Source organism: Trichosurus vulpecula, chromosome 5, assembly GCF_011100635.1.
Source record: "Trichosurus vulpecula isolate mTriVul1 chromosome 5, mTriVul1.pri, whole genome shotgun sequence".
NCBI lineage: Eukaryota > Metazoa > Chordata > Mammalia > Diprotodontia > Phalangeridae > Trichosurus > Trichosurus vulpecula.
The window spans coordinates 301,679,739-301,707,640 of NC_050577.1; the positions used below are offsets into that span (position 1 = coordinate 301,679,739).

Here is a 27,902-nt window from a genome sequence, read left to right on the forward strand (position 1 = left end):
TGGCCTTGCCAACTCCTGCTCTTGCCAACTGCTTTCTTTCCCAACGCAAAAGAGTCCTCTGCTTGAGGCAAGTGTGGCCAAAGGTGGCATCTCGGTGGACAGGCCTGTAGAAGCTTTCAAGCTATGGTTTCAGAGGCCCCTGATTTCTTCCCAGGAAGCCTTTGTTTGCCAGGACAGGCCACACTGATATCTCCCTTCCCCTTCCCTGAGAGACTATAGACAGCATTGTACAGCACACTATTATCTTACTGACATTCCTTATTATGGTCTGTCTTCTGTGCTCTCTGAGTATGTGTGTGCATGTGTGCATATGTGTGCGCGTGCGTGTGCATGCATGCCTGTATGTGTGCCTTGTCTCACTAACTGGGCTCTTCTAGACTCTCATCTTCTGCTCCTCTCAGAATGTCTGGTCTATAATAGGGGCTTAATTTCTCAGAGGGACAGACAGAGAAGAGACAATTTCTCAAGTGCTTACTATGTGCCAGGCACTGCTAAGCACTAGGGATATAAACACAAGTGTAAAAGACAGTCCTGACCCTCAAGAGGCTTACATTCTTACAGGGAAGATGATCCCTCGAGGGATCTGGAAAACAGGGAGGAGTGGTGGAGCTTAGGGAAGGTGCCAGGCAAGGCTGCTGGGGAGGAGGTGGGAAAGTCCATAGAGTAAGATTTAACTTGATACCCCCAAGATCCCAGAGGCAATAAACCTGGGTCCTCTGACTCTGAGCCTAACACTTCTGTTCTATAATGATGCCTTCCTCTTCCATTCCATAGGGGAAGGAGATGGGTCCTAGTCACAAAGGAGGGACTATAGGCAGGATTCGAACCCAACCCTCCTGCCTCCAAAGCCAGGTAGTCGCAGGATAGTAGGGCCTTGTATACAGCAGGCCTGTAATCAATGTCTCTAGGCCTGAGCTGAGCTGTCATTCCAAGAAGGAAACCTTTGTGGTTTCAAGGACCCTAAGGACTGATCTGGAGAAAGTTCTAAGAATGTAGGAGACTAGGTATGATTGAGATCACAGAGCTAGAAGGGGACTTCAAGGGCATCAGTCCAACCCCTTTATTGTGGAAACTGAGGACCTGAAGGGCAAAGAATAATGGGGTCCATGCATCTCAAGATCTTTTGACTCCCCTTCCAGCCCTCATTCTACTGCCTTTGCTGGGCAAGAGTCAGAAAAGTCGAGCCTGGTGGAGAGCTGTGGCATGGCCCCGAGGCTCATAAGCTGGCATGGATGGTGAGGCCAGACTAGCAGGAATGGAGGGTAGAGAAGACTCCTAGGGACCACAGGCAGTGGGCATAAATGGGCCCAGCCAAGGGCTTCCCTTTAGACTCCTTTCTTCCTGGAGCCCTGTAAAGATTTCCTCAGACATGACTCGATTTATTTTTCTTAGGAAAGTGGATACTTGAAGGCTGTATTCTGTTTGTTTGCCTCATGTCTGGATTTCTATCAGACTTTAACCTCCAAAGAGCTTGGGGCCCTCTCAGACTTCCCAAAGAGCTATTCCCATGTGGGGATCTGGGGCTCTCACTTGCCCTCTTTTCTTACTGACCCTCACCTCATCTCCTTCCCATAGTAGTAAGACAAGAGCAGGAAGGATTAATGTGCGGGGGGGGGGGGAGAGCAAGGAGGGGAAGAGCACCCAACATTTGGTGAAATCCTTCCCTAGAACAGTTAGATATAAGGCTTAGGCTCCCTCTCCAGGCTAGACACTCACCAGATATGTGTGCTTCACCTTTCTCAACCTCAGCTTCCTTGTCTATGAAATGAGAAGATGAATACGACCTTATGGGGTGTTGTGAAGATTAACACGTGTGATATAATGCATGTGAAAGAAGTTTGTGGTACTCTCTGGCCAAAGCCCCTCCAGCTCTGAGGGCATCCCCTATTCTGAGGTCTTTCCCAGATCTGACATTCCCTGCTATAGGGACCCTCCCCTCCAGCTCTGACATTGTCTGTTCTAAGGTCACAGAATCACAGAATTTAAGAGTTGGCAGAGGGCGCATCAGCTGGGCATCGTCCAACCCCTACGGGAGGAATGCCTACCATAATATAACTGCTAAGTTCTCACAGAGGGGCAGAAGGGACCAGACATTTTCTCCCTCAGCCTTGTGGCCCCTCTCCCATTTAATATGATCTTTCAGATCTCGCTGCCACACTCATGGGTCAGCTGTCTTGTCTGACAGCTCTTTAGGACCTGAGGATGTAGTTTTTCTGGGCCAAGTGATGTGGGTTCCTCCAGGTATCAAGATGTTCTCTTTTTATCTCTTTATGTTCTTGGGCAGCGTCTACATGAGTTATTTTTGCTCTGTCCTTTCCAGTGAAAAGAGGAGGGAAAGCATTGAATAGCTTGGCCTTATCTTTGATGTCACTCATCTTCATCCCATTCAGCTCAAGCAAAGGTCTTCTTTGGTGCCTTTGCTCAAAATATGACTGGTTGTCCTTAGCCTCCTCAACAAACAGCCTTAGTTTGCCATGAGCATTTATCAACACTGTTTATACAGGACCATGCCACACTCTTATATTCCTCTTCTGTTAACTGATCTTGCTTACATCTCCTCTACATTTCTTCTTCTTTAATCTAAATTGCTCAGGGACTGCCCTATACATCCACATTCAGACAAAACCCACTTTCCTCCTCATTAGAGTTGTTTCCCTTTGTACCTTTAGAAGTTCATTCTTAAGCATCTTCTGCCCCTTTTGGACTGACTCCCTCTGAAGCACTTTAGACTATGGGATCCTACCTGCCTTTTCTCTGTCCCCACTGATGTCAGCTGGGTACCAGTCAGACTATGCCCACACTTGCTTTACTTTAGTGCCGACTCTAGGATGAAGGGGTCCTTTCTCCCAAGGTCACTTCCTCCCATCACTTCTATCCCAATAACCAGCTCTTCTTTGTCATATCTATGATACGATTTTCCCTTGTTGGTTCCTCCATCTTTTGAGTGAAGAAATTAACGCTAAGCAAGCCAAGATGTTATTAGCTTCTCTGCTATTGGCAGAAATATAGCTTTAGCAGATGTGTGGATAACTGAAGTTTTCTCTCCCCCACTCTGATCATGTCTCTGAGCCAGTCTTGTGATCTCTTACCCAAATTCTTTGTCTATTTTTTTAATTTATGTCTAGGTTGTCTGTAGTATACTTCAATGACAAAAATCAAAATTTCTAACCCTAAATTTCTCCCTAATTTGACCTTCACCCAAATACTTTTTCCTCAGGCCCTCCCATCTCTGACATCCTATAACTCCATAAGAATACAGATTTGTCAAATAGATGTTTGCCACATGCTGACAGCAAAGATATTGATCCCTGTTTGATTCTGGCTAGTAATGGGCATTTATCATCCTCTGGACAGTATTTATGCCAAGCCACACCTTCCTCATAATCCACGCCTGGCTTCCAAGGCCTTCCAAAATCTGTCCAACACTTGCCCCTCCATCCTCTCTGAGCCTTAGAATCTTCATCTTTGAAATGAGGATAATAACTATATATTTCAGAACTTCAGCTAAGCCATTATCTCTTCTGAGTGGGGCATCCTTCCACTGGTGTAGATCATACCCCATGTACACCTTTCCACCTTGTGGGATGCCTTTTTGTCAAAACAAAAACCTACATAGAAGATCCACATCTTTTCATGGTTCATGGGGATGAGCAGAGCATGGTGGATGCCCACATACCATCCCTTGATCTTGCAATGAGACCAGTGAGCCTTCTTTTGTGGACCCATATTTTCTTTATAATACGATTACGTCACTTCTTCATGTCTGAAAATATCTTTGATAACATGCTGTAGTCTTTCTACTTCCCATTGGCATCTCTCTTTTTCCCTTTGTGCCTTGCAGTTCTGATTCTCCTGAGATTCATGGACAAACAGCATCACTGGATGGGGAGTGAGGAGAGGGGACGTACATCACTGCTGTATTTATAACTCAATGGACTGAACCATCCAAATATGGGTCATCAGTTGGACAATATGTCAAAGTTGAATAAACTTACTTCTCTGTCATGAAATCTTATATGGTCATAACACGAAGTCCTAGATTAACATGGGGTCATAGATTCAGAGGTAGGAGGGACCTTAGAGACCACTGAGTACAACCTCTTCATGTTAGAGAAAAGGCATCCGAGGCACTGAAAGCTGAAGTGACTTGCCCAGCGTCACATGGTGGGTGAGTTTCTGAGGGAGGATTTGAACTCTAGTCTTCCTGACCCCAAGTCCATTACTTTCTCCACTATGCTGTGCTTCCTCCTATGCTTACAGGAGTCCTATTATTGGGGCAAGGGATGACTTTACCACCATATCTGGTTCTATTAAGTTAAATCCTTTTTAAAAAGTCAACTAACACTCGGTATAGTGGAATTCTTTCTTCTCTGCATCTTTCATAAGTTGGGTGACTCTGCTGAGATCGTTTGGCTGTGAATGCCTGCCTGTTCTCTTCTCATGTTTTTGTCAAGCATAACCTTTTTTGTGGCTGTGAGCCATTTTCACAATTGGAGAAATGAGAAAATGGGTTTATGCTATCTTTTTTATCATTTTTAAAAGGTTTGTGATCTTTTCAGCGAGAGGAACATTTCTGTCTTTGAACAATCTGGAAAATCATTTCCTCCAGGGTCACATGACCAAAAAGATGGAGGCCTAGAGATTTTCTCTGATCCTCAGAACCTCTCAAACCTCTCCAAAATAGAAAATGTACACAATAGATAAAGCAAATTTAGCTCTCTCACTGGTCTAGGACACCAGAAATCCAAACAAAGTTAAAAAAAATGAACTAGCAACAGAGAAAGTTAATACTCTCTGCCCTTTGCATGCTTACTCAGCACCCTCTCCCCCACTGCCACCAGGCTGGGACAACAGGGCTGGCAATCCAACTCCATAGGCTTGCAAACAGCATTCAACTCTACACTCTTTACCACCCTTCCTAACACTCACTTGTAAATCCAAAAGGCAGGAGCCTCCACAACAGTGCTGTGTGCCACAACAGAGAGAACTGGGGAAGAGGGAACAAGCAGGGTGTGCAGGGAGCAGGTGGCACTCTACCAAGCCTGAGAGAAAGCCAGCTGGGGCCAGTTATATTCTCCAAGAAGTCAGTTGGAGCAAACACCTAAGCTAGTGAACCATGAACTGCCCAAGGTGGGAGGAGACCAAGATGACTTTGAGGTTCAGCCCTGAGGAAACTGTCATCAGAAGGGAAGAGTCATAAAGAGTGATAGTGGACTATAAGGAAAGAAAGAGACCAAAATTGCTAAAGATTTCAGGAAGAAAGAACTGAGTTAAAGATTTTGACAATAAGCACATAAATCAACAGGGTAGGCACTAATAACAGAACGGATTATGGTCTCCAGATTGGGTAAAAGAGTCTAGACATCTATGACTAAATATTGTAAGAGAAAGGAAAATGAATCAACATTCATTGAGGCAGAGGATCTTATGGGTTCCCAAGGGAGTATAAAACCACAGTAGTATGTTCCTGAATGATTTAAAAAAGAGATGGGGATTATAAAAGCAGAATCTAAGGCCTTCACAGCAGAAGAAAAAATTGACAGAATAGAAAAAACAAATCCAGAGTGGCAGGAATCACCAAAGAAACAAAAGAGAGAATAAGTGATTGAGAATACAAATTCATAGAAGTGAAGGACAATCCGGCAAATCAATCCCTTCAATGTCTCTTCTACTGCAGATTTCCTTCTCTGTATATCTGGTTGGGTACAACCATTCTCATTGTTCAGGATCATGTAGCTAATACCTGGGCAAAGACAACACTTGAATCAAGATCTCCTGATTCCCAATGCAGTGGCTTTTCTATTCTGAGTAGCCTCTCTAAACCATGGCATACGATGACCCCTCTGGGTGCTACTGCGAGACAGTCCCTAATGGGACATTGTACACAAAGGACTTTTTAAAAGCTTTAAAAGACCTTGCCAATAAGATACAGAGATGTCAGCTATTTTATGCTGAGAGTGATGCCTGCACTTTCCCTCCACTGGGCTGCTGGCCACATCGTTCCATCCACCTAGACTGTCCTTCCCACTCATGTGCTGTTGAAGACAGCAGGCTTCACTTGGAATGAGAGGATTTGGCTTCGAAAGCTCCCTCTGTCCTTCATGACCCACCCCCCCCACCCCCGCCATCTCAGGCAAACCTCACTCTGTCTTAGTGTCTTCCTCTGTAAAGTGAGAGCATTGAATGAGAAGATCCCCAAGGTCAGACTACATTCCATGATCCTATTTATCTCAGTGAAAATGAGTTTTTCAGATCCTTCCTTGAGGGGGTTGGGGGACAAATGGAGGCCTCCCTCCCCTTATTTTACAGAGGAGGAGACTGGGTAAACAAGGAAGAAAGGAAGCAAGCTCCCCAAGGTCATACAAGGACAAAGGACAGATCCAGGTTCAGACCCCTGATTCAAAAGGCAGGTAGAAAGACTAACGGGATGATGAGTCAGTCAGCAGTGGATCAGGGTGGCCAAGGCAGCTCATGTGATCCTGGGCTCCAGCGAGAGGCACACAGCCCAGAAAGCCAAAGGGGAGACTTCGTCTGCCCAGGGCAGATCACATGGTACTCAGCTCTCAGCTCCACCAAGGGGAGTAACTGGGACCACAAAGAGACTAGGGGTTGTGTCGCATGAGTCCTCAATGATGGAACTAGGACTGTTTAGCCTGGAGAAGAGCAGAATTGGGGTAAAATGGTGAGGAGATGACAGTTGTCAGTGGAAGAGCAGGAGACATTCTGTTTCCCTCTTCGATGCATGCTTGTTTGTTGATTGATTGGTGTGTAAAAGAAAGATAAAAATTCAGTTCCAACAGGCCTCACCTGTGGCTCTGAGGGCAGAATTAGGGTCAATGAGGGGAGTAGTCACAGCAAAGTAGATTTTGGTTTGTTATAAGGGGCAGCTGGGTGGCACAGTGGCCTGTAGTCAGGAAGACCTGAGTTCACATCTGGCTTCAGACACATACCAGCTGTGTGACCCTGGGCAAGTCACTTCACCCTGTTTGCCTCAGTTTCCTCATCTGTAAAATAAGCTGGAGAAAGAAACGGCAAACCCCTCCAGTATCTTTGCTAAGAAAACCCCAAAGGGGTCACAAAGAGTTGGGCACAACTGAAATGATTGAACAACGACAACACCATGAGCTGCCCCCCGAGGGGAATGGGTGACCTGCGGAGGGACTGGGTTCTTCTGGAGGTCTTCAGACAAAGGCAGGATGAGCACTAGCTGGGAATGGCATACAAAGGATTCCAACTCAGGTGTTAGACAAGCTTGCCTCTGAGGTCCCCCCCTTCCAACTCCGTGATGCTGGTGATTTATAAAGATGTTTGGCATACCAGGGGCATTTGGTAACTGAATACAAGCTATAATGGTGGAGAGTCAGGGATTGACCCACAGGGAATAACTGTTGTGGAGGGATAGAGAAACCCCACAGCATTTGGGAAGCACTTCTTACTTCCCTGCTGTCCCCTTCATTGATTGCGTTGCCTGGCAGATCAAACGAGCCATTTGTAAAGCAGTTAGCACACAGTAGACACTTAACAAATGCTTATTCCCTTCCCTTTCCCTGATGGTAATGATAAAAACAATTACAATTCATGGTATTTTATGACTGGCAGAGAGCTTTCACCACTGATTCCTCCCACTTTACAAGTGAAGGGGCTGAGACTCAAAGGTACAGTCACAAAGCCAAGGTCACAGAGCTCACAAGGTCTGCTCTCGTCTGCAGTCAGCAGAACTCTGCGCTAAGCCCTTTGATGACACCCCCCTTCTCTCCCTCCCCGTGTTCTCTGTGTTGCAGACATAGATGAATGTGAAAATGATTACTACAATGGGGGCTGTGTCCACGAATGCATCAACATCCCAGGAAACTACAGATGCACCTGCTACGACGGCTTCATGCTGGCTCACGATGGGCACAACTGCTTGGGTGAGTGACGGCGAGTCCGCGGGCCGGGCCCACACTTGGTGCGTCCATGCTGGCCTCTGGCTTTGGCTCAAGGTGTCGCCACCAGTTTGATAGGAGAGCTTGGCCCCAGGACCCCAGGGAGTTTTGCAAAGTGAACTGGGAATGATTGGGAGCAACTAGGAGAAAAAGATGCCATTTCAAATTGTATAGATACCATGGTGACCTGTGATGGCAGGTCCTTGACAGAGCGATGATGCATTAGGCATTAGAGCATTGTGTTGTAGTTTGCCCTTCATTCTTGAAGAGGACCATGACATCAGGGAGGTGACGCTTTGACATGCAAGAGGAATAGATTTGAGGGAGGGAGTGCTATGCAAGGTCACCAGCCTCACTCTCTCCTCCAGAACCATCTGGGTCCAGTGGCCAGATATTCACCAGGATGACTGCAGATGGTCCTCATTAGAGGGTACAGACATAGGACAATGATGTAATTGGCCAAGAATGGGCCCATTTAGACCCAAGAGGGACCTTATCACATAATGTCAGAGCTGGGAGGGAGCTTAGAACAGAATCTTCTAGACCAACTACTTCATTTTCCAAAGCAGGCAGTGGAAGCCCAAAGAACAGAATGGATTTAGCCAAATTTGTCCCAGAAGTAGTGGCAGAGCCTATTCTGATTCATGACATATTAAAATCTAGAGCGTGTGTGTGTGTGTGTGTGTGTGTGTGTGTGTGTGTGTGTGTGTGGTGGGGGGCAGATCACTGTCGCCTTTGGCTGGCGAATGACGGATGCTGCTTCTGGCTGGCAGCGCATCTTGGCTCATACTATTTGGGGCAGAAGGTGGCTCCTCTTTGGGTCTCTTAATCCTACTTCCAGCCAAACCACTTTATCCTGATTCATCATCTTCAGAGTCTCCTCCAGATGCTCATGCCAGGCTTGAAGAAACTTAGGAGAAAATGGTTGTGGTTTCTCCTAAGAGAAACTGCAAATGTGGAGAAGCTACCTGGAAAGGCATCAGCAAAGCAGGATACAGCCAGAGGAGAGGCAGGGGCTTCTGAGCAAAGGAGCTGAGGACGTGTAGTCTGATGGAGAGAAGAAGAGGGGCTGGGGAAGGGGGCACAATGACTACTGTCAGTCTTCTGAGGGATGAATTTGATGGGAGAATCTTCACCAAAGACCTGGCACTCCCGGAAGGCAGATTTCTGCTAAAGGAATTTAATTCAATTTCACAGGCATTTGTTAGCAAACTACTATGTGAGAGGAACTGTGCTAGGCTAGGAAAATAGAAACAAAACACGGCTGTACTCCCCTCAGGGAGCTTAGAGTCTATGGAGGAGAAACAGCACATATGCAGATAAGCCAATAGAAGTGATTTGATGGCTTCTCAAGCAGTTTTGGGCAAGACACTAGAACCCAGCAAAGACATTTTTTTTTCCATGAGAAGCTGAGACCTGAAGACTGGGAAGAGGGTTCTAGGAGACAGAAGGGAGGAGGCAGCACATTCCAGGGAGGAGCACAACTTAGGATAATCCTTGTGAATAGGGGGTGGAATGTTGAGAATGGGGAACAGCAAGGAAGCCCCATTTTGCCAGAACATTGAATATATGAAGAATGCCATGAAACATGTTGGGAGAGATATGTTGGAGCCAGATTGTAAAGGTCTTTCCTTGTCAAATAAAGAGTCTGAATTTTGTCCTGGGGCAACGGGGAGGCACTGAGGCAAGGCTTGTGGTTTAGGAAGAGGGCACCCTCCATGGCATCTCCTTCCTGTGCTCTTTCTCTGCCCATCACCAGATTTCACCCTCTTGCCTGGCTATTGCCATCCCTCCTAATTAGTTTCCCCAGGGTGGCGGGGGGAGGCTTTCTCTAATCACCCACCACACTGAGGTATCCCCTGAGGCACAGCTTATTGGTCATTCACTTGAGAGCTCTCTCGCATTTGAGTAGTTATAAGCTCCCCCTGAAGGTGACCCAAGAAAAGCCACAGGATCTGCATTAAAGAAGTAAGAGCTTCCAGGCCTCCTTGTCCTCACTCACCCTGGTCATGCCACGTCTAGAGTACTGGGTTCAGTTCTGGATGCTGCCTTTTAGGAAGGATGCAGATAAGCTCTCGAGGGTGCAGACCAGGACACCTAGGATAGGGAAGACCCTTGGGCCACATTGGAATCATCTGAAAGAGCCAGGGACAAGAGGAGTTCAGGATGACTAGAAAGCTGTCAGATAGAGAGGGATCCGCTTTCTTCTTTTTCAGAGGGCAGAACTGGACTGTGCAGAGAGATGCAGTTAGGCTCAGCTGAAGGAAAAACAGAAACCCTCTGACTCTCACCCCATGCTGGTTTCCCTTTCCCATGCTGTCCAAGAGCATATATGAGATGCCTCCCCCAGGCCCGGCCCCAGGGGGCTATCTCTCCCTCCTGGCACACTGGCACTAAGCTGCTGCTTCACAAGGTGACAGGCATTTTCACCCTGGAAGCACATCCCATTTGGTGCTTCTAGACAAGAGAGAAGGATGAAGATCATACAGATTTGGAATCAGAAGATTCAGGAAATCTGAGATGAGGATCTGACTCCACCAGGAGCTAGGTGACCTTAGGCGAGGCTTGACCCCTTCCCCTCATACTCCTGCTCTATAAAATGAGCGGCCTGGACACCCCCTCCACCAATTCAGCTGCACAAACTTCTGTTATATGCAAGACTCTGTTGGTTGTTTGGGGTACAAAGATGAAACACAGCTCAGTCCTTGCCCTCAAGGAGCTTACATCATGCACATAGAAAAAGATGATGCAAAGTCTTGTGTGCTAGGAGCAAAGGAGAGAGCCAGACAGAGAGCCCTGGGGACGTTGGAGGAGGGGGGGAATATTCTCATTTAGGAGGAGGAGGGAATCAGGGAAAGTTTCTGGACTAAGAGATAGGATCTGGCCCCAAGTTGGGTCTTGAGGGGATGTATTAGGAGGGCAGAGTTTATAATTTCAAAGAGGATCATATGTATGTCTGAAAGGTTCGGAACTGCCAGATATAAGAAATTCTCAAGATAAGAGGCAGAAGAATCAAAGCATATATTTAGGCTCCAGAGTAACAGATCCACAAACCAGCATCCCCATTTTGATATATTGATCAAAAGGTTCCAGGCCCAATAAGTCCGCCTCACAAGAGTAACCAGGAGGCCACAGAGAAGCATGATGGTGTACAGCAAAATCATATACATGCTTCACCTCTATGGTAAAAAGATTACCCACTGGCCACAAGTCCTTGTTCAGCACTCCTCAATCCACACATAGGTCAGCTCTGCTACCGGCACCTCCTGCTTCGGCTTCGGCTGTGGCTGTGGCTGTAGCAGCCTCTGGCTCCAATGGAAGCTGTTTTTAACCATCCGGCTTTTGCGGGGGTGTAAGGTACGCCGGGGAAAGCACAGGTTCTTTCAATCTGCTTAAGCAAGGTGAAGGGGTTGACCGGGAAAGCACAGGTTCTTTCCATCAGCTTAAGCAAGGGAAGCAAGGTGAAGGGGCCGACAAGCTTACTCCATTCCAACATACAAACAGCATTCAGTTCAGGGGAAAAAGCCAAACTATTCAAGGGCACTTGGTGACTAAGTGCTAAGGAGCCCATTTTTGGTTACCAACACAGGGGACAATGATTTCCATAGGTATAGATGAGGAAATAATCTTTAATGATGTTTCCATTTCCAACCGCCTGTGGTTCCAATTCTGTAGGGGCCTTAGAAGTTCTTTATTCCAGCTCTCCCCCCTCCTCTTTACAGATGGGGAAACTGAGGCCCACAAAGTCTGGGATTTGTCCCAAGTTACCCCGGTGACTGAGATAGGATTGGAACCGGGGCCTTTGACTCAAAATCTTCTTTTCACTGTACCTAATAACCAGAGATCTCTTCATGTCTTCACTATTACCCCACAATTTCCCACTATTAGCCACTATTACCTTCTGGTTACCCCATCCTCCAGTCAGAATTCACGAGACCTATGTCTAGCTTCCGTATTTCTGGAACCCCTACATCCATGCTGGTGGAACCTTTCCTTGAGACTCTCAGCTGGATCCATTGCTGCTGATGCCTAGTCACAAAAATGCTGATCATCCTTTAAGTTAATTGTTCAGCCTGAAAAGTATTTCCAGATTAATTTGGTGAGATGAGGCCAATGGCTTAAAAGGTTATTCTTTTTCCAGCTTCCCCTTTTTTCTCTAATAAAGCGAATGGCATTTTCTCGGGGCAATCTCTGGCTGAAAAATTTGTCCTGGAAAGGGGCCAAATTCTTCCTGGGGGGAGCCAGAATCCCTCTCCATTTGACATTTTTATTGGGGGATTTCTCAAATAGAACTGAAAATGGCCCTGTGGGGAATCAAACTCTCAATGAGCTGGTTTTTCAGCTAAGAATGAATGAGAGTAAGAGAGGTCACTAGACAAGACAGCGATACTCCTTTAGCCTGGTACAATGACATTGTTTTTGTGTCTTGGTAGGCGCAGGTTTTCCTTTCCTTTCAAAGTACTCGGGTGCCTGAGGTCACTTGTCCAGATGTGGTCTTATACTTGGCTCTTGTCATTCACTGATCAGGAAAGCACTTCCTGGCCCTCTGGCTCTGATTAGCTGTCTCATGGGTCTTGGCTGGCTATGGGCACTCCAGGGCATGAGCCCCATCCTATCACTCTGCCTAGCGCTGGTCAGGCAGTGTTGGGGTTTGGGGGTGTTATTATCTCTCTGCTAGACATGGACACTATGAGAGTGGAGGATCAAAGCAGCTCTGATCCCATTTTATCCTGACAGAATCATAAACAGAGAATCACAGGAGCTTAAAGTTGGAAGGGCCCTAAAAGGAGCAGAGGATCTTAGACCTTGAGAGGATGGAGAGAGACCTAAGGGCCCATCTGGTCCAGCCTCATTGTTGTAGAAATGAGGAAACGAGGCCCAGAGAGGGTAAGGATCTTTCCCCAAGACACACAGGGAGCAAGCAGCAGACTCAGGATGTGAACCCAAGTCTGATGACTCCCGGCCAATGCCCTTTCCTATGCATTTTGGACCCTTAGCCCAACCAACCAACTGATCATTTCTAAAGGGACTACTCTGTATCAAGTACTGAGGAGACAAAAACAGAAGTGGAAGAGCTTGTTCCCTTCAGGGTATTCCATTCAATCCCTGATAGAAACAGGCACACAGGTAAAATAGACAACATAGATACCATGTAAGCCCAGGAGGAAGGCTCTAGCAGCCAGGGGAGCTAGGAAAGGCTGGCTAATGCATCACCACCATGGAACCAATCTTTTAAAAAGGGGGATAGATTTGGGCCTGGGAGGGGCCCTAGTCCCACTCCTCCACTCTTACAGAAGAATGAGCATCCTCACCATGCCCAACCCATCTTTCATGGAGGTGGGAGGGGACAACAGTTGCATGGTGCACGTTTTCAGACTTTTTCAATGTGTTGGTTGGTTGTGCCGATTTTTTTCTCTTCTTTCCCTTTTTTTGATTTTAGAGAAATACTATTTGTTAGGATGGCTCTGGGAGGGGGAAGGAAAAGGATGTAAAATGAGGGTGTAAAAAACAAGACATCAATAAATTAAAAAGAGTAGTAGCCTCGAGGAAGTGACTCATTCAAGGATCAAACCAGATAATGGATGGTGAGCCAATGAGTGAATGTGATGGACCAGAGGAAGGGGCTAAGACTGGGGGAGAACCAAGCCTGGCCTGTTGGTGCTGACAGCAACTTTGGGGGCCCAGAGCTCAGTCAGGCCCAGCCCATCTGGGATGCAGGATAGTGCTGAGGATTCGGAGCTTGGGTGACAGTCACTTGGCTCATCCTCTCTAAGCTCTCCCCAAATAGCTGGAAAGCCAGCAGAGTGGCCCCATTGTCCTACTCCCCATCTGGGGCCCTGCTTCTCATTAGTTGGAGTTTTGTCAGTGGAGGAGCTGCTCAAACACCCCTGAGGCCAATGCCTTCTTCTCTTCCTTCCTTCTTGTCTTTCTCATTCTTCTTCCCATCCCCTTCACCACGTGGGGCTTTCTTCCTGCTTCAGGGAAGGAGCTTGGAGTTGGAGGGCTAATCATAGCATGCCAGCTATCAGGAGCTGCCTTCTTGGAACGAATTTATGAGATCACAGAAACAAAGCAGCTCTGAGAGGCCTCAGTGGCCAGCAAGTCCAACTGGGATAAAGTCCTCTTCAACATCTGACCCAAAACTTCCCCAGGTGTGCTGGGAGACCTCCAATGAGGGGAAACCAACTGAGCAACCAAGCAATCCCCTACATTTGTAAAGCACCTATCATGTGTCAGGCACTGTGCTGGGCTCTGGGAATACAGAGACAAAACAAAGCAAAAAACAGTCCCTGTCCTCAAGAAATCTCATCTCTGCGGCATGAAGCAGCGTGTATGCAGATATACAAACAGGAAATGCAGCCTAAATATATAAGGAAATTGAGGTGGGCTGGGGGTCAGGAAGAGTATTAGGTAGAACAGAGGTGTCAAAGAGAGTCCAGCCTGCAGCTGAACCATATTGAAATGCAATTGTACAAGATTTAACAAAATAAATAAAAATGTAATAGAAGCTTGATAATGTGAATATGTGGTTTTCTAAGTCTCAATGCTGCCATCAGGGACCCACATGTATCCTTTCACAGATTTGCATTTGACATCATTGGCATAGGAGGCAGCTAGGGAGTCTAAGTTTGGAGGTGAGGGGAATAAGGCACATTCTAGATCTGGGGGCAGCCTGTCAAGGGCACAGAGAACAAAAATGAGATGTTGAGGATGAGGAACAGTGCAGGCTGATTTCACTGGAACATAAGTGTGCGAAAGTTATTCATCTGCCATCAGCCCGGAAGGATAGTCTGGGGTGTGAAATGGCAGAGTTTGCATTGGATCCTAGAAGCAATAAGGGGCCTGGCAGTGGCAGTCAGAGCTGAACTTTTGGGATATTGCTTTGGTGGCTACATAGAAGAAGGACTAAACAGGAGAGAGACCAAAGGCTGGGAAATCAATTAGGAAACTCTTTTGATAATCTGGGGAGGAGGTGATAACATCCAGACCAAGGATAGAGTCACTAGTGGAGAAGAGACAGACTGTGGAGAGAGACTTGGTACGACTTTCCAACTGAATGGATATAGTGAGGATGTGGAGGTGAGGGAGGCAGAGTGGAGAGTCAAGGATGTCTCTGAGACTGTGAATGTGAGCGATGGATGATGACATCCTCAACAGCTATAGAGAAGTTGGAAGATGGGTGAGGGCACGGAGAAGGGTGAGCGCCATTTGGAACGTGTGGGTTTTGGGATGCCCGGTGACATCCCATCTGTTTCTGCCAGTTCCTTCCCCTCCATCCACTCTCTCACAGGCTCTCTCCATGGCTCCTGGGTCTGTCCTGGGGCCGCCCTGCCAGTCCTTGAAGGCAGCTCTTTTGTTCCCCTGTCCTGGGCATTCTGGCCTGATAATTTGGTGGGTACCAGGAGGAAAAGGAAGGGGAACAGCTGCAGGCTTGCCCAGCTCTTTGCCCATCTGCCTGTGGGCTTCCGTCTCTTCCCTCCCCCTGTAACTGAAGAATCACAGACACTCCAAGTCAGAAGGGGCCTCGGTGGCTGGCCAGTCCAATGATGGCCCCAACCTCTGCGTGAACAGCACCGGTGATGGCAAACTGCCGCTGGACAGCTCTCCTTGGCCAGGCTCTGTTGCTCCTGAACAGAAGCCATCTTCTCCGTCACTTCTGCCCACTGCTTTTACTCCCTCCCTCAGCCGATAACAACAGCTAATAATAGCTAACCTTTATGTAGCACCTACTGTATACCACTGTGCAAAGCACTTCACAAATATCTCATTTGATTCTCCTGGGAGGGAGGTGCTGTGATTATTTCCATTTTACAGATGCAAAAATTGAGGCAGGCAGAAGTGAAGTGACTTATCCAGGGTCACATGGCTAGGCTGGATTTGAACTCGGGTCTTCCTGACTCCAGGCCTAGGGCTCTATCCACTGCAGTGCCACCTAGCTGCCTCTTCTACATGACAGCTCTACACGTAGACAAAGCATTCATCCTGCATGACTATGTGCCAGGAGACCCTGAGCTAAGCCCTGGGGATACAAATGCCAGGGGGAAACTCTCTCATGTCCTCCAGGAGCTTCCATGTTGCTAGAGGCTATGCTGAGAGGACCCAGGAGAGGGTAAGGCAGTAGGGAACAGTAATCAGGTTCTCCCTGAGGCTTCTCTTCTTCTGGTTAAATATTCTTAGTTCCTCAACTGATTCTTATAAAGTATGACCTTTAGTCCCTTTCTTGTCAGTAAAAAGCATTGATGAAGTGCCTACTGTGCACCAGTCAATAAAACCACTGATTAAATGCCTACTGTGTGCCAGGCAGACAGGATACAAAGATGAGGATACAAAGAAAGGCAAAAGGCAGTCCCTGCCCACAAAGAACTCTTGGCCTAATGGGGGAGGTGACATACAAACACCTATGTACAAACAAGATAGAAATAAGATGAATTGGAGATGCTAAACACAGGGAAAGCTTGAACATTAAGGTGGTTTGAGAAAGGCTTTCTGTACAAGGTAGGGTTTTAGCTTGGATTTGAAGGAATCTGGGGAAACCAGAAGGCTGAAGTGAGAAGGAAGGGCATTCCTGGCAGGGGGCACAGCCAGAGACAATGCCCAGAGTCAGGAGATGATGTGTCTTGTTCAAGGAATAGCAAGAAGGGTGTTTGGGGTGGGAACGGAAAAGGGAGCAGAATGTAAGGTATAAGAAGACTGCAAAGGTAGGAAGGGGCCAGGTTATAGCACCTTCTTGTAGCTCTGAGATTCTCTGACCTCTGAATGGAAAACTAGCATTGGGATCTAACCAGGGCACTGGACAGTGGGACTCTCTGGTCCCTTGCTCTGGACGCTCTAAGGTTGGGTTGGGGAAGAGGCCAGAGTTTCACGAGTGTGAGGAAGCTGCTTCCCCTCCTCCCCAGATGCTGCAAGTCAACCAGTTGTAGCACTAATTAATTTAAGATTGCATCAGCATGGTCATGATTAAAGAGCCCAATGCCCTCTGCCTTCCTTTTGAAGCAGATTTCCATGGCTCTCCGGGGACAGCTGGAGGCAACGTGCTGTTTGCCCAACCCCTGAATGAAGGCTGCAATTGCCCATGTTTATTTTTCTTTATACTTAGACAGTTCAGATCGGCTCCCTTCGGAGGGAAGGAGAAACATGGAGCATTTTTAATGTGGAACTAAACAGTCGGCTGAGGTCACGCGCTCTGTAAACACTCAGAGTTTTTACCAGGCCCTTGAAAGATTCTTTCCTGTTTTCTTATTTATCAGCCTCATTCCTCTCACTGACGGCCTTCTCCTTCGGTGCCTCATCAGGGTGTGCAGGTGACCCCAGGATCTCAAAGGCCATGCCCAAAGGCACCCACAGGTCCTACCACATTGGAAAGGCTTCACACATGGGCCTCTGGGGGCCTGGCTGTCAGTCACTCCAGGGCCAGCTTAGCTCTGTGTGAGTGGCTAGCCTTGGAGGATTGGTCCTCAAGCAATGAATTATTTTGGCAATAGTTATTATTTTGGACCACTTGTGCCCAACCTGTGGTAGATAGAGTCTTCTGAACTCCTATTAGACTGATCAACCACAGCTGAACACAATGTACCCTGACCCACATCATGATGTCACTGATCCTCTTAGAAAATAAAGGACCAGCAACATGTCGGCAAAGATGAAGGGTCAGTCTCAAAGTAATGAACTGTTTTGACAAAGATGTGCCATAATGAGCTGGGTGGAAGGAAGGAAGGAAGGAAGAGAGGAAGGAAGGAAGAAAGAGAGGAAGGAAGGAAGGGAGGGAGGGAGAGAGGGAAGGAGGGAAGGAGGAAGGAAGGAAGGAAAGAAGGAAGGAAGGAAGGAAGGAAGGAAGGAAGGAAGGAAGGAAAGAAGGAAGGAAGAGAGGAAGGAAGAGAGGAAGGGAGGAAGGGATGGACAGAGGGAGGAAGGAAGGGAGGAAGGGAGGGAGGAAGGAAGGAAGGAAGGAAGGAAGGAAGGAAGGAAGGAAAGAAGGAAGGAAGGAAAAGAGGAAGGAAAGAAGGAAGGAAGGAAGGAAGGAATGAAGGAAGGAAGAGAGGAAGGGAGGAAGGGATGGACAGAGGGAGGAAGGAAGGGAGGAAGGGAGGGAGGAAGGAAGGAAGGAAGGAAGGAAGGAAGGAAGGAAGGAAAGAAGGAAGGAAGGAAAAGAGGAAGGAAAGAAGGAAGGAAGGAAGGGAAGAGAAGGGAAGGAAGGAAGGAATGAAGGAAAGAAGAGAGAAAGGAAGGCAGGAAGGAAGGAAGGAAGGGAAGAAGGGAAGAGAAGGGAAAGAAGGAAGGAAGGAAGGAGGGAGGGAGGGAGAGAAACATCTATTAAAGGCCCATTAGGTGCTGGGCACTTTGCTGAGCCCTTGACAAATACTGTCTCATTTGATCCTCACAACAGGTCTGGTAGGTAGGAGATATAATTATCTCCATTTTACAGATGAGGAAACTGAGGCAAATAGGAGTTAAGTGACTTGTCCAGGGTCTGGTAAATGTCTGAGGCCAGATCTGAATTTAGATCTCCCTGACCCCAGGACCAGCACTCTTTCTGCCGTATCATCTAGCTGCTTTCCTAGCTGAGAAGACCTGCCTTTGAATCTTGACTCCTCCATCTTTTCTTCTCCAATCTAGCCATTCCCAGTTTCTCCAGCTGATCCTTAGATGATGTGGACTCAAAGGTCTTCTGGCCCTCTCAGGATGCTCTCCAGCCCCTCAGGGGCCTCACACTGGGAACACAGAACTTAGCCATTCTCCAGGTGAGGTCTGGCCAAGAATGAGGATGGTGGATCTCCCACTTCCCCATTCCTGGAAGTCAGCCCTCTCTTAGGTCCTCATCCTCACTGCTAGCAGCCCCTCCTCCCTCTCAGTTACTTTGTGTTTGTTTTGGATTTATTTTTATCTATCTTGATATGTATAAATTGTCTCCTCTGACAGAATATAAGCTTTTTGAGGGTAAGGACTTTTTTCCCTCAATAGTGCTTGGCACAGTGCCTGGCATATAGTAAATATTTAATAAATGTTGTCTTTGTGTCACCAGAGCTCAGCACAAGGGCACAAGGAAAGGAGGAAGGAAGGAAGGAAAGAAGTAAGCGTCTGCTAAATGCTTGCTGGCTTACTGACCCGGATTCCAATCTAGGCTCTGCCACTTGACTTCTGAGTGACCTTGGGCTAGTCCCTTTCCTTCACTAGGTCTTAGTTTCCTTACCTGTTAAGTGAAAAGGGTTGGATCCGGTGTCTTCTAAAATCCTATCTAACCCTAAATTTAGGATTCTGTGATCTGTCACCAACTTGCTGAAAATATAGGCAAGTTGATTAGCTTTCTTGGGCTTTGATTTCTTCTGTAAAATCAGTGCTCTGGACCAGTTGGCCTCTCAGGACTTTTCTGGCTTTAAGAACCAATCTGTGACTCAATGGGACATTTGGTCCTAGTGATCCTAAGATGTCAAAGCTAGAAGAGACCCTGGAACATAGCATCTCTAAGCTAGAATTAACTTAGAACGTAGAACATTAGAGCTGGAAAGGATTTTAGACTCCTTTTACAGAGAAGGAAACTGAGACCTAGACCAGGGAGGTGGGTTGCCCATGGCCTCCTAAGAAGTGGAAGTGGAATTCAGACTCAGGTTCTCTGATGCAGTTTCTGTCCTTCTTACGCCTGTGCCTTACTGTGACCTGGACCGAATTCATGTGTGTGTTCTCCAAGATCCTGGGATCACTTCAGCATATTGTCCAGGTCACCTGTGAATCATTTTGTTCATGAACCACTGTGATCCCCGAGAGCACTGAGTAATCCCCAATCTATGATCTGGTATTTTAAGGCCTGATGCATATCTGGAGAGCCAGCTTCTACCCATCACCTTCTTGGGGCCAACTTGGTAAAGATTATTGCCCAGTCCAGCTGGCACAGCCAGTCAACTATCGGCACACAGGAGGACTGATCTCAAGCAGTCCAAGCGTAGAGACCATATAAGAGTTTTATTCGGTATTGACTCAGTAGTTAGTCAATTGAGAAGCACTCATTAAGTACCTACTATATGCCAGGCAGTCTATGTGCTGGACCCCATCCTCCAATGAACTCTCCCCCAAAAGAGGGGAGGTGAGGAGAGGAGAGGACAGTGAGCTCCAGCTGATTGTTTCTACCAGAATTCCAAACTCTCTGAATAGAAGGGACCTCAGAAGGCATCTAGTCCAACCCCAGCCCAAAAAGGAGTCCTTCTATGCCTCACCTGGCCAGACTAGTCTCTGCTTACCTTGACTCCCTTCTTTTGCGGGGAGTTCATTGGAGGAGTGAAGCAAACAAAGAGGCATAGATGGGCTGGGGTCTGTTCCATGGAAAGATACTCACATTGATGAGATCAGAGCACTGGAGAATGAAAAGGCCATCTTACTGGCCCACCCTACCCTTCATGTTTCAACAGCATCTTCTTGGGTTTCTGTCCTAGAAGTCATCCCAGAATTGTGAGCAAAGGGAAATCCTTTGGGGTGAGAGCAGACTTATAGGCTTATACATATAGAAGAAAGGAAGGAAATGAGCATTTATGAAGCACCTACTGTGTGTTAGGCACTGGTTCGAGCACTTTAAAAATATCTGGTTCAGTCCTCACAACAACCTTGGGAGGCAGGTGCTGTTATCCCCATTTTACAGATCTCAGGAAACCGAGGTGGACAGAGATGAAGTGATTTGCCTGTGGTCACACAGCTACTAGGCAAGACTTGAAGCCAGGTCTTTCTGGCTCTCTATCCACTGTTTACACACCATGAGGAAAGGGAATAGAGGAAGGAAAAAGCAGCTGTTTCTTGCCATCTTTATCTGGTGAAGATGGGCAGAGCAGGGAGGAAGGCTTCTGATATCCCTCATGTCCCTGGTACCAGGGCTTGTTCAGAACATTCCTGAGAAACCACACTCCAACCTCACTTACTAATTAGCTTGCTAATTAAAACCAGCTGGGTAGAACTGGGACTTCTGGCATATCTCACTGTTTGGGAGTTCAAGGACTAAAGAGGAATTCTTCGTTGTCATGGGGCTGCAGCATCAGTGAAGTGAGCGGTGTTAGCAGGGTGCCTTGTCAGTGCGTTTTCCCTGCTGCAGGTGTCAAGGACCATTAAAAAAAGTCTCTGATTATCAGAGCTGGAAGGGACATAGAGATCATCTGGTCCAAACTTTTCAGGGTCCGGACGATGTCTAAGGTCTGGAGAGGGACAACAATTTGCTAATCTCACCCATTGAGCTCTTGGTGGTCCAAATCAGAGTGCAAGTTTCCTCAGCTCCTCTTCCTCCTTCTCTTCCTCCTCCTTCTCCCCCTCGGATGGGCTCACAGTTACTCCTGCTTCACCTGGGTGCTGCTTTTCCCAAGAGCTGTCCTTGGTCTGGCTGCCTGATTGCCTACACATCTTGTTTGGTTCATTTCCTGCGGATAGGAGCAGGGCAGTTCCTTAGCCACTGATTAAGACCTGGTGCGCGGCTTTGTTTCTGGGGGTACAAAGATGAAAATGTCTTGGCTGAGGGGGGATATGACCCATACACCAATAACTGTGGTACAAGTTAGAGGATGGTAGAGATCCGAACAAGGAGCTCCAAGGAAATTGGAGGATCACTTTCAGGTGTGGGATCATGGGGAGGTGTGTAGCAGGGAAAGCTTCCTGCAAGAGGTGCCCCTTGGGCTGGGTCTTGAAGAAAGGGATGGGTTTCAATGGATACCAACTTCCAGGCATAGGACACATCACCAACACACATAGGCAGGTGAGCTTAGGATTATTAGATTGGAAAATATGCTTCCTAAATCATAAACTATGTCTTCAGTGTGAGTTACTATGACCTTCTATACTTCAAGGATCCATGATCTTACCAGGGTGGGGATTAGTTGATCCCCACTTCTGTTGCCATGATGCAGAACACATTCCCCCCCAACCCTGCCATGACTCTGTCTATGATCTAAAAGAGATTCTTTGACTAGAGAATGAGCTGGCCTGTAGCTAGGCTCAAATGAGCCTCATATGAGGCTGGTCTGAGGAAGGTCCCTGGTCAATCCACCATTGGTCCAGGTTGGGCCAGCCATACCTACTGGTACAGTATCAAAGCCATTGGAAATGCAGGACTGCCTCAACCTTCAGATGTGACACCATGAAAAGACTTCAGGGTTAAGTGACATTAATAACAACAGTCAACCTAACACCAGTAAGGTTGTTACTTCAGTATGGTGGCAGTGCAGAGAGTACAAGGGAGAGTGGAGGGCAGGCAGATGGAGGTAAATTGGGGAGGGCAGAGAGTGAGCTAGTGCACAAGGCCAAACACACCATGCTGTACCAGCGGGGCACTACAAGTAGCTATGGAGCCCACACAGCTGTTGGGGAAGGAAGCCACACTGTCTTCCCACCAATGTAGGAGAAATCTGGCTGTCCAGGGCATAGTTTTAATTGACTGTTGTCTATGTGCTGGCATCCTATGCGGATCAACAGCTCAGCCAGTCAGTGACAGAGGACAGAGTAGTGCCAGGGACCAAATCCCCTCTGAGACCACTTTGCTGGTTCAATATTAGATGGCAGACAAAGGCAACCACAGGAGGATTCTGGCCTGCTGATGTGCAAATGCTGGCCACAGAGCAGGATGGGGCCCTCTGCGTGTGTGGCTGCACCAGCTTGCCACTTCCTCAATAATTGAATGTCAGACCTGGATGCCCCACAGAGGGCATCGAGTCCAACCCCTGTCAGAGCAGAAATGCCTTTTACAGTCTCCCTGGCAGGTGGTCAGCCAGCCTCCTCTGAAGGATCTTCAGCGGGGAGCTCACTACTTCTTGAGTAACCCATTCCACATTTGGACAATGTTCATTGTTAGGAAATGATTCCTTGTTGTTTAGTCATTTTAGTCGTGTCTGATTCTTTGTGACCTCATTTGGGATTTTCTTAGCAAAGATCCTAGAGTGGTTTGCCATTTCCTTCTCCAGCTTATTTGACAGAATAGGGAACTGAGGCAAACAGCGTCCAGGGTCACACAGCTAGTGTCTGAGATCAGATTTGAACTCAGGTTTTCCTGACTCCAGGCTTGATGCTCCGTCTACTATGCCACTAGTTGTCCCAGTGATTCTTTACATGAAGCTAAAATCTACTTCCTTATGACTTCTCTCTATCATTCATGCTGCCCTCTGGGACTTCACAAAATAAAGCTAATTCCTCTTCAACAAATGCTGGGAGAGCTGCTGTGTCTCAATGCCAAACCTTCTTGTCTCTAAGCCAAACATCCCTGGTTCTTCCAACTGGTCCTCATGTGTCCTGGTCTCTGGTCCCTTCACCATCCCAGTCTTGCCCTTCCCTTAGGGGAAAAGGGGAGAGAGAAGGTGATCCCCAATTTTGGTGGTGTCCTGAAGAGATTGCCAGACTTGGAGTCAGGAGGCCCAGCTGGGCCACATGCTCTAGAAAGAGGATGAAGCAGTGTGCCCCTGGATGCCCCCATTTGGTCACACCCCTAGACCTGTCCCAATAGGACCCCTACAGAATGTGGCCTAATGAAAAGCTATAATTTAGTGACACAGGGAAAGTAAATATCTTACTATTTGCCCAGGCAGATTCAGCTGTGTTAGTAAACATGGAGGAAAAATATGGATGATTGTCTGGAATAGGAGGGGCAGAGAAAGAAAGGACAGTGAGACACCTTCATTCATGGCTTCGGGTTTGTCATGCTGAGCCAAGGCCATAATTTTTAAAACTACAAGGAAAATATGCATCTGGCAAAAGGCTTTTTTTTTATTAAAAGAAAAGCAACAGGGTGGGTGGTGTGTCCCACACAGGGAAGTTTGGGAAAACAGGCCTGGAGACTGGGAGGCAAATATCATCTGAGTCAGCAGGCCTGTTTGCTTTGGAAGTGCCCAGTCTGGGGTCAGAAAGGACAGCTGTCAGTGCCCAGTTGTTTATGACGCCCAGGCAGCGGTGTGGACACCTAAGGGCTGAAGGGTGCTGGGTGCTGGCAGGACATTCCTCTGCCTGTTTACTAAGCAGGGAGCCCTTTTTTTCCAGCTGGGCTTGGTACCTCCCCTCCCACCAACCCTCACCCCAGGCTGTCCCAAAGCTGGGACTAGCACATCACTGCACAGAATTTGCTGAGAGCCTACCCAGGGCTTCATGGGTGTGGGACAAGGCAGCCTCCCTCCCAGAATCCCAAGATCTTCTGGAGTTTAGGAGGAAAATGGTAGCAATAGCCAACCATTCGAAGTAGCTTAAGGTTTGTGAGGCCCTAGTCCTACATTTTCTCATCTGATCCACACAACATCCTGTGAGGGACATAGTCTAGCCACATTAGCTCCATTTTACAGATGAATGAACTGAGGCTCCGAAAGAGGTGATTCACTTACACAGTGAATCTGATTCCAACCCAGACTCCTCCTGACTTCAAGTTTTGTGCTGTTTCTACTACACTGGGCTGCTTGTCAGTCATTCTTCCATTCACTCAACATTTCTCCATGAACTGCAGTAACATATAAGTTTGTAAACTTATATGATAGAGCTTGGAGCTGGGAGGGACCTCAGAGGCGACTGAATTCATTCAACACCATTCATTATTGTATAGATTGGGAGGTTGGGTGACTTCTCCAAGATCTCCCAAACCTGCAGCAACATCACAAAACAAACCTCTCTGGTTCTCAAAGATCCAGGCAGTGGTGAAAACTCCTAATACAAAATATCCTCCATTGCCCCTTGGGGGCTGCCCATCCAGCCTGCCCCTACTGCTCCTGTATCTACTGAGAAGGAATTGATTTCTTTTCTCCAATGGGTCCAACGTGTTCCTGCCTCCTGGCCTGACTTACACTGCTCCCTCTGCTTGGGAGATCCCTCTTTCCCATCCCCTTGTTGAATTCCTACTCATCCTCAGAAACACTGCTCATGTGCCACCCCCTCCAGGATGCCCTCTCTGATGCCCTTGTTGCTAGCCACCTGCCCCAACCGACTCATACTGACATGCCATTAGGTTCATAGGTCACAGGAGAATGATTTAAGTGACAACGTTGTACATTGAAGTCATCCATGTTGGCAGCTCCTCCCCCTATCATGAGTTCCATGAGGGCGAGATTGTGTCTTATCTAGACTTGGCATCTCCCCCCTTATCTAGCATAGGAGTCTGCAAACAACTGGAATGTAGTCAATGTCTGTTAAAAAGAATGAATGGTAGAAAGCAGGGCTGGTTATCCTAATGTCCCAGCCTTTGGAGAACAGTGGCAGAGAGGCACCAGGCCTTCCTCACTGGTCCTTAGTGTGTCCGTTCCAGATGGACTGGATCGGCCAAGGGACGGCTCTGGAGGCTTGGAAGCCTGACTTCCTGTATGCCCACGGAAACAATGAGACCTGAACCTGGCCTCGATTGCCACCTTCATGTTTGGGAGGCAGTGTAGCTCAGTAGGAGGAGCCTGGAGTCCTGGAGACCAAGGCTTGGATTGCAGCTTTAGCACTTAGCAGGTGTTCTACCTTGGACAAGTCACTTCCCCTTCTGAGCCTCAGTATCTTCAGCTATAAAATGAAGGCAACAGAAAGTGCAATGCAAGTCTTAACGGGCTTTAAATACCTTTAAAAAGCCTTATTGGAGAAGGCTGCTGTTTACTCACTACCTGCGCTTATGACTGTGGGCCAGTCACTTCTCCACCCTGGGCTTCAGTAAAATGAAGCGATCCCATGAATGCTGGCTCTGACACACGTTAGCACTGGGACCCTTCCCCCTCAGGCCCCAGTTAATCACTCCAGGCTGATTTCAGCCAGTGTGCTGGCCCCTTGCTGTCATTAGCTTGGTTGTCCATTCCTTTCAACATCTCTGGGCCTTTGCGTGGTCTGTACCCCATGCTCTGCCTCCACATCGCTCGCTCGCTGCCATTTGGAGCCTCGAGTTCCCTTCAAGGCTCAGTTGTACACAGGCAATTCCTACATCCTCCAGGAGTTAGTGCTTCCCTCCTCCAGCCCAACTCCCCCAAATTCCCTGGTACTAACTTTGCATTTGGTACTGACTTCTCTGTCCACATGTTGTCATCCCTCATCCAGAGAATATAACTGTTGGGGCAGATGGTTTCATTTCTTACTAAGCTGGTCAGCTCGTTTCTTGGAGGCCCATTTCACTGATGGGGATCCCAAGGATTCTATAGCTTGACCCCAGGACTATGGGAGGGTCATGCTTTGTGAACTAGAAGGCTGCTGGGTGGATATTGAAAGAGAAGGGTGGGCAGGATTGGCACCTGGGGTCTCCCCTTTCTTATCTTCCTCCAAAGTGTTCCTAAGGCTGTCCTTCAAGGCCCCACACAACCATCTCTTCAGGCCCATCTTTAGGTGATTGTTATCAGTATCTGCATAGCTTCTCAAGTACCGAGAAGCCGGAGCCAGGGAGAGGAAAGGGAAGAAGTATTTTATAAAGTGCCTACTATGTGATCTGAGTGCTTTAAAAAACACACACAAATATTTCATTTGATGAAAAATATTTGTAAATATTATCTCCTCAGATCTGAGAGGGGGAAGAGGATTTCATTTTCCTAAAGCCCACTTTCTCAAGCACAGTGTTTGAAGGGGTGTCACATACCCTTCCATTCCCTGGTTTATTTGGTTGAATGATCCCAAAGGTCCTCTTGAGGAGTTCTGGCTGTGTGACACCAAGCAAGTCCCCTCATTGCTCTGGACCTTAGCCCCCACTTCTGTACAAACAGGAGCCAGGCTGCGTGCCATGGAAGGCCCTTTGGGGTCCTTGCTGGGATTTCTAGGAGCTGAGCAAGGCCAATGACTTCCCAGTTAATGCCACCCATTCCACCTGGTAGAGAAGCCAGTGGTCAAGGGGGATCGTTGGTTTCACATCTGCCCATTGTGGAAATGATTTCTTCGTTTCTGAGCTGAAAAGGAGCTCTCAGTTAACATTTATCCTTAACAGAAAACGTGGTGAAGAGCTTGTGGTTGGTGGAATATTTCTGGATTGCTTCATTCACAGGGTGGGAGCTCCAGCAGCTTAGTGGGATGGGACACATCCTTAAGACAGACCCCCACCCCCATCCTTTGTGGATGTTTTTCTGTATTTACTTCAATGCCCTGTAATTTGAGTAATTGGTTTGTACAGCACTTCACAGTTTTCAAAGCCCCAATGCCCATTCTTGTTTCTAGGATAAAATGCTGGCTCCTCTACAGTCTTTGGTAGCTAAAGCCCTTCCCCCTCAGGCCCCAGTTAATCCCTCCAGGCTGATTTCAGCCAGTGTGCTGGCCCCTTGTTGTCATTAGCTTGGTTGTCTGTTCCTTTCAACATCTCTGGGCCTTTGCATGGTCTGTACCCCATGCTCTGCCTCCACATCGCTCGCTCGCTGCCATTTGGAGCCTCGAGTTCCCTTCAAGGCTCAGTTGTACACAGGCAATTCCTACATCCTCCAGGAGTTAGTGCTTCCCTCCTCCAGCCCAACTCCCCCAAATTCCCTGGTACTAACTTTGCATTTGGTACTGACTTCTCTGTCCACATGTTGTCATCCCTCATCCAGAGAATATAACTGTTGGGGCAGATGGTTTCATTTCTTACTAAGCTGGTCAGCTCGTTTCTTGGAGGCCCATTTCACTGATGGGGATCCCAAGGATTCTATAGCTTGACCCCAGGACTATGGGAGGGTCATGCTTTGTGAACTAGAAGGCTGCTGGGTGGATATTGAAAGAGAAGGGTGGGCAGGATTGGCACCTGGGGTCTCCCCTTTCTTATCTTCCTCCAAAGTGTTCCTAAGGCTGTCCTTCAAGGCCCCACACAACCATCTCTTCAGGCCCATCTTTAGGTGATTGTTATCAGTATCTGCATAGCTTCTCAAGTACCGAGAAGCCGGAGCCAGGGAGAGGAAAGGGAAGAAGTATTTTATAAAGTGCCTACTATGTGATCTGAGTGCTTTAAAAAACACACACAAATATTTCATTTGATGAAAAATATTTGTAAATATTATCTCCTCAGATCTGAGAGGGGGAAGAGGATTTCATTTTCCTAAAGCCCACTTTCTCAAGCACAGTGTTTGAAGGGGT

At 47.5% G+C, this 27,902-nt stretch overlaps 1 protein-coding gene across 2 annotated transcripts in view; it reads left to right on the plus strand.

The window, feature by feature from the left end:
- The window catches only part of SCUBE1 (signal peptide, CUB domain and EGF like domain containing 1), a 258,064-nt gene that overhangs the window by 24,946 nt on the left and 205,216 nt on the right, over positions 1–27,902 (plus strand). For both annotated transcript variants that reach the window (XM_036761573.1, XM_036761572.1), the window contains exon 3: positions 7,782–7,910. In XM_036761573.1, coding sequence (XP_036617468.1) covers positions 7,782–7,910 — 129 coding nt within the window. The remainder of the gene's footprint in view (positions 1–7,781; positions 7,911–27,902) is intronic.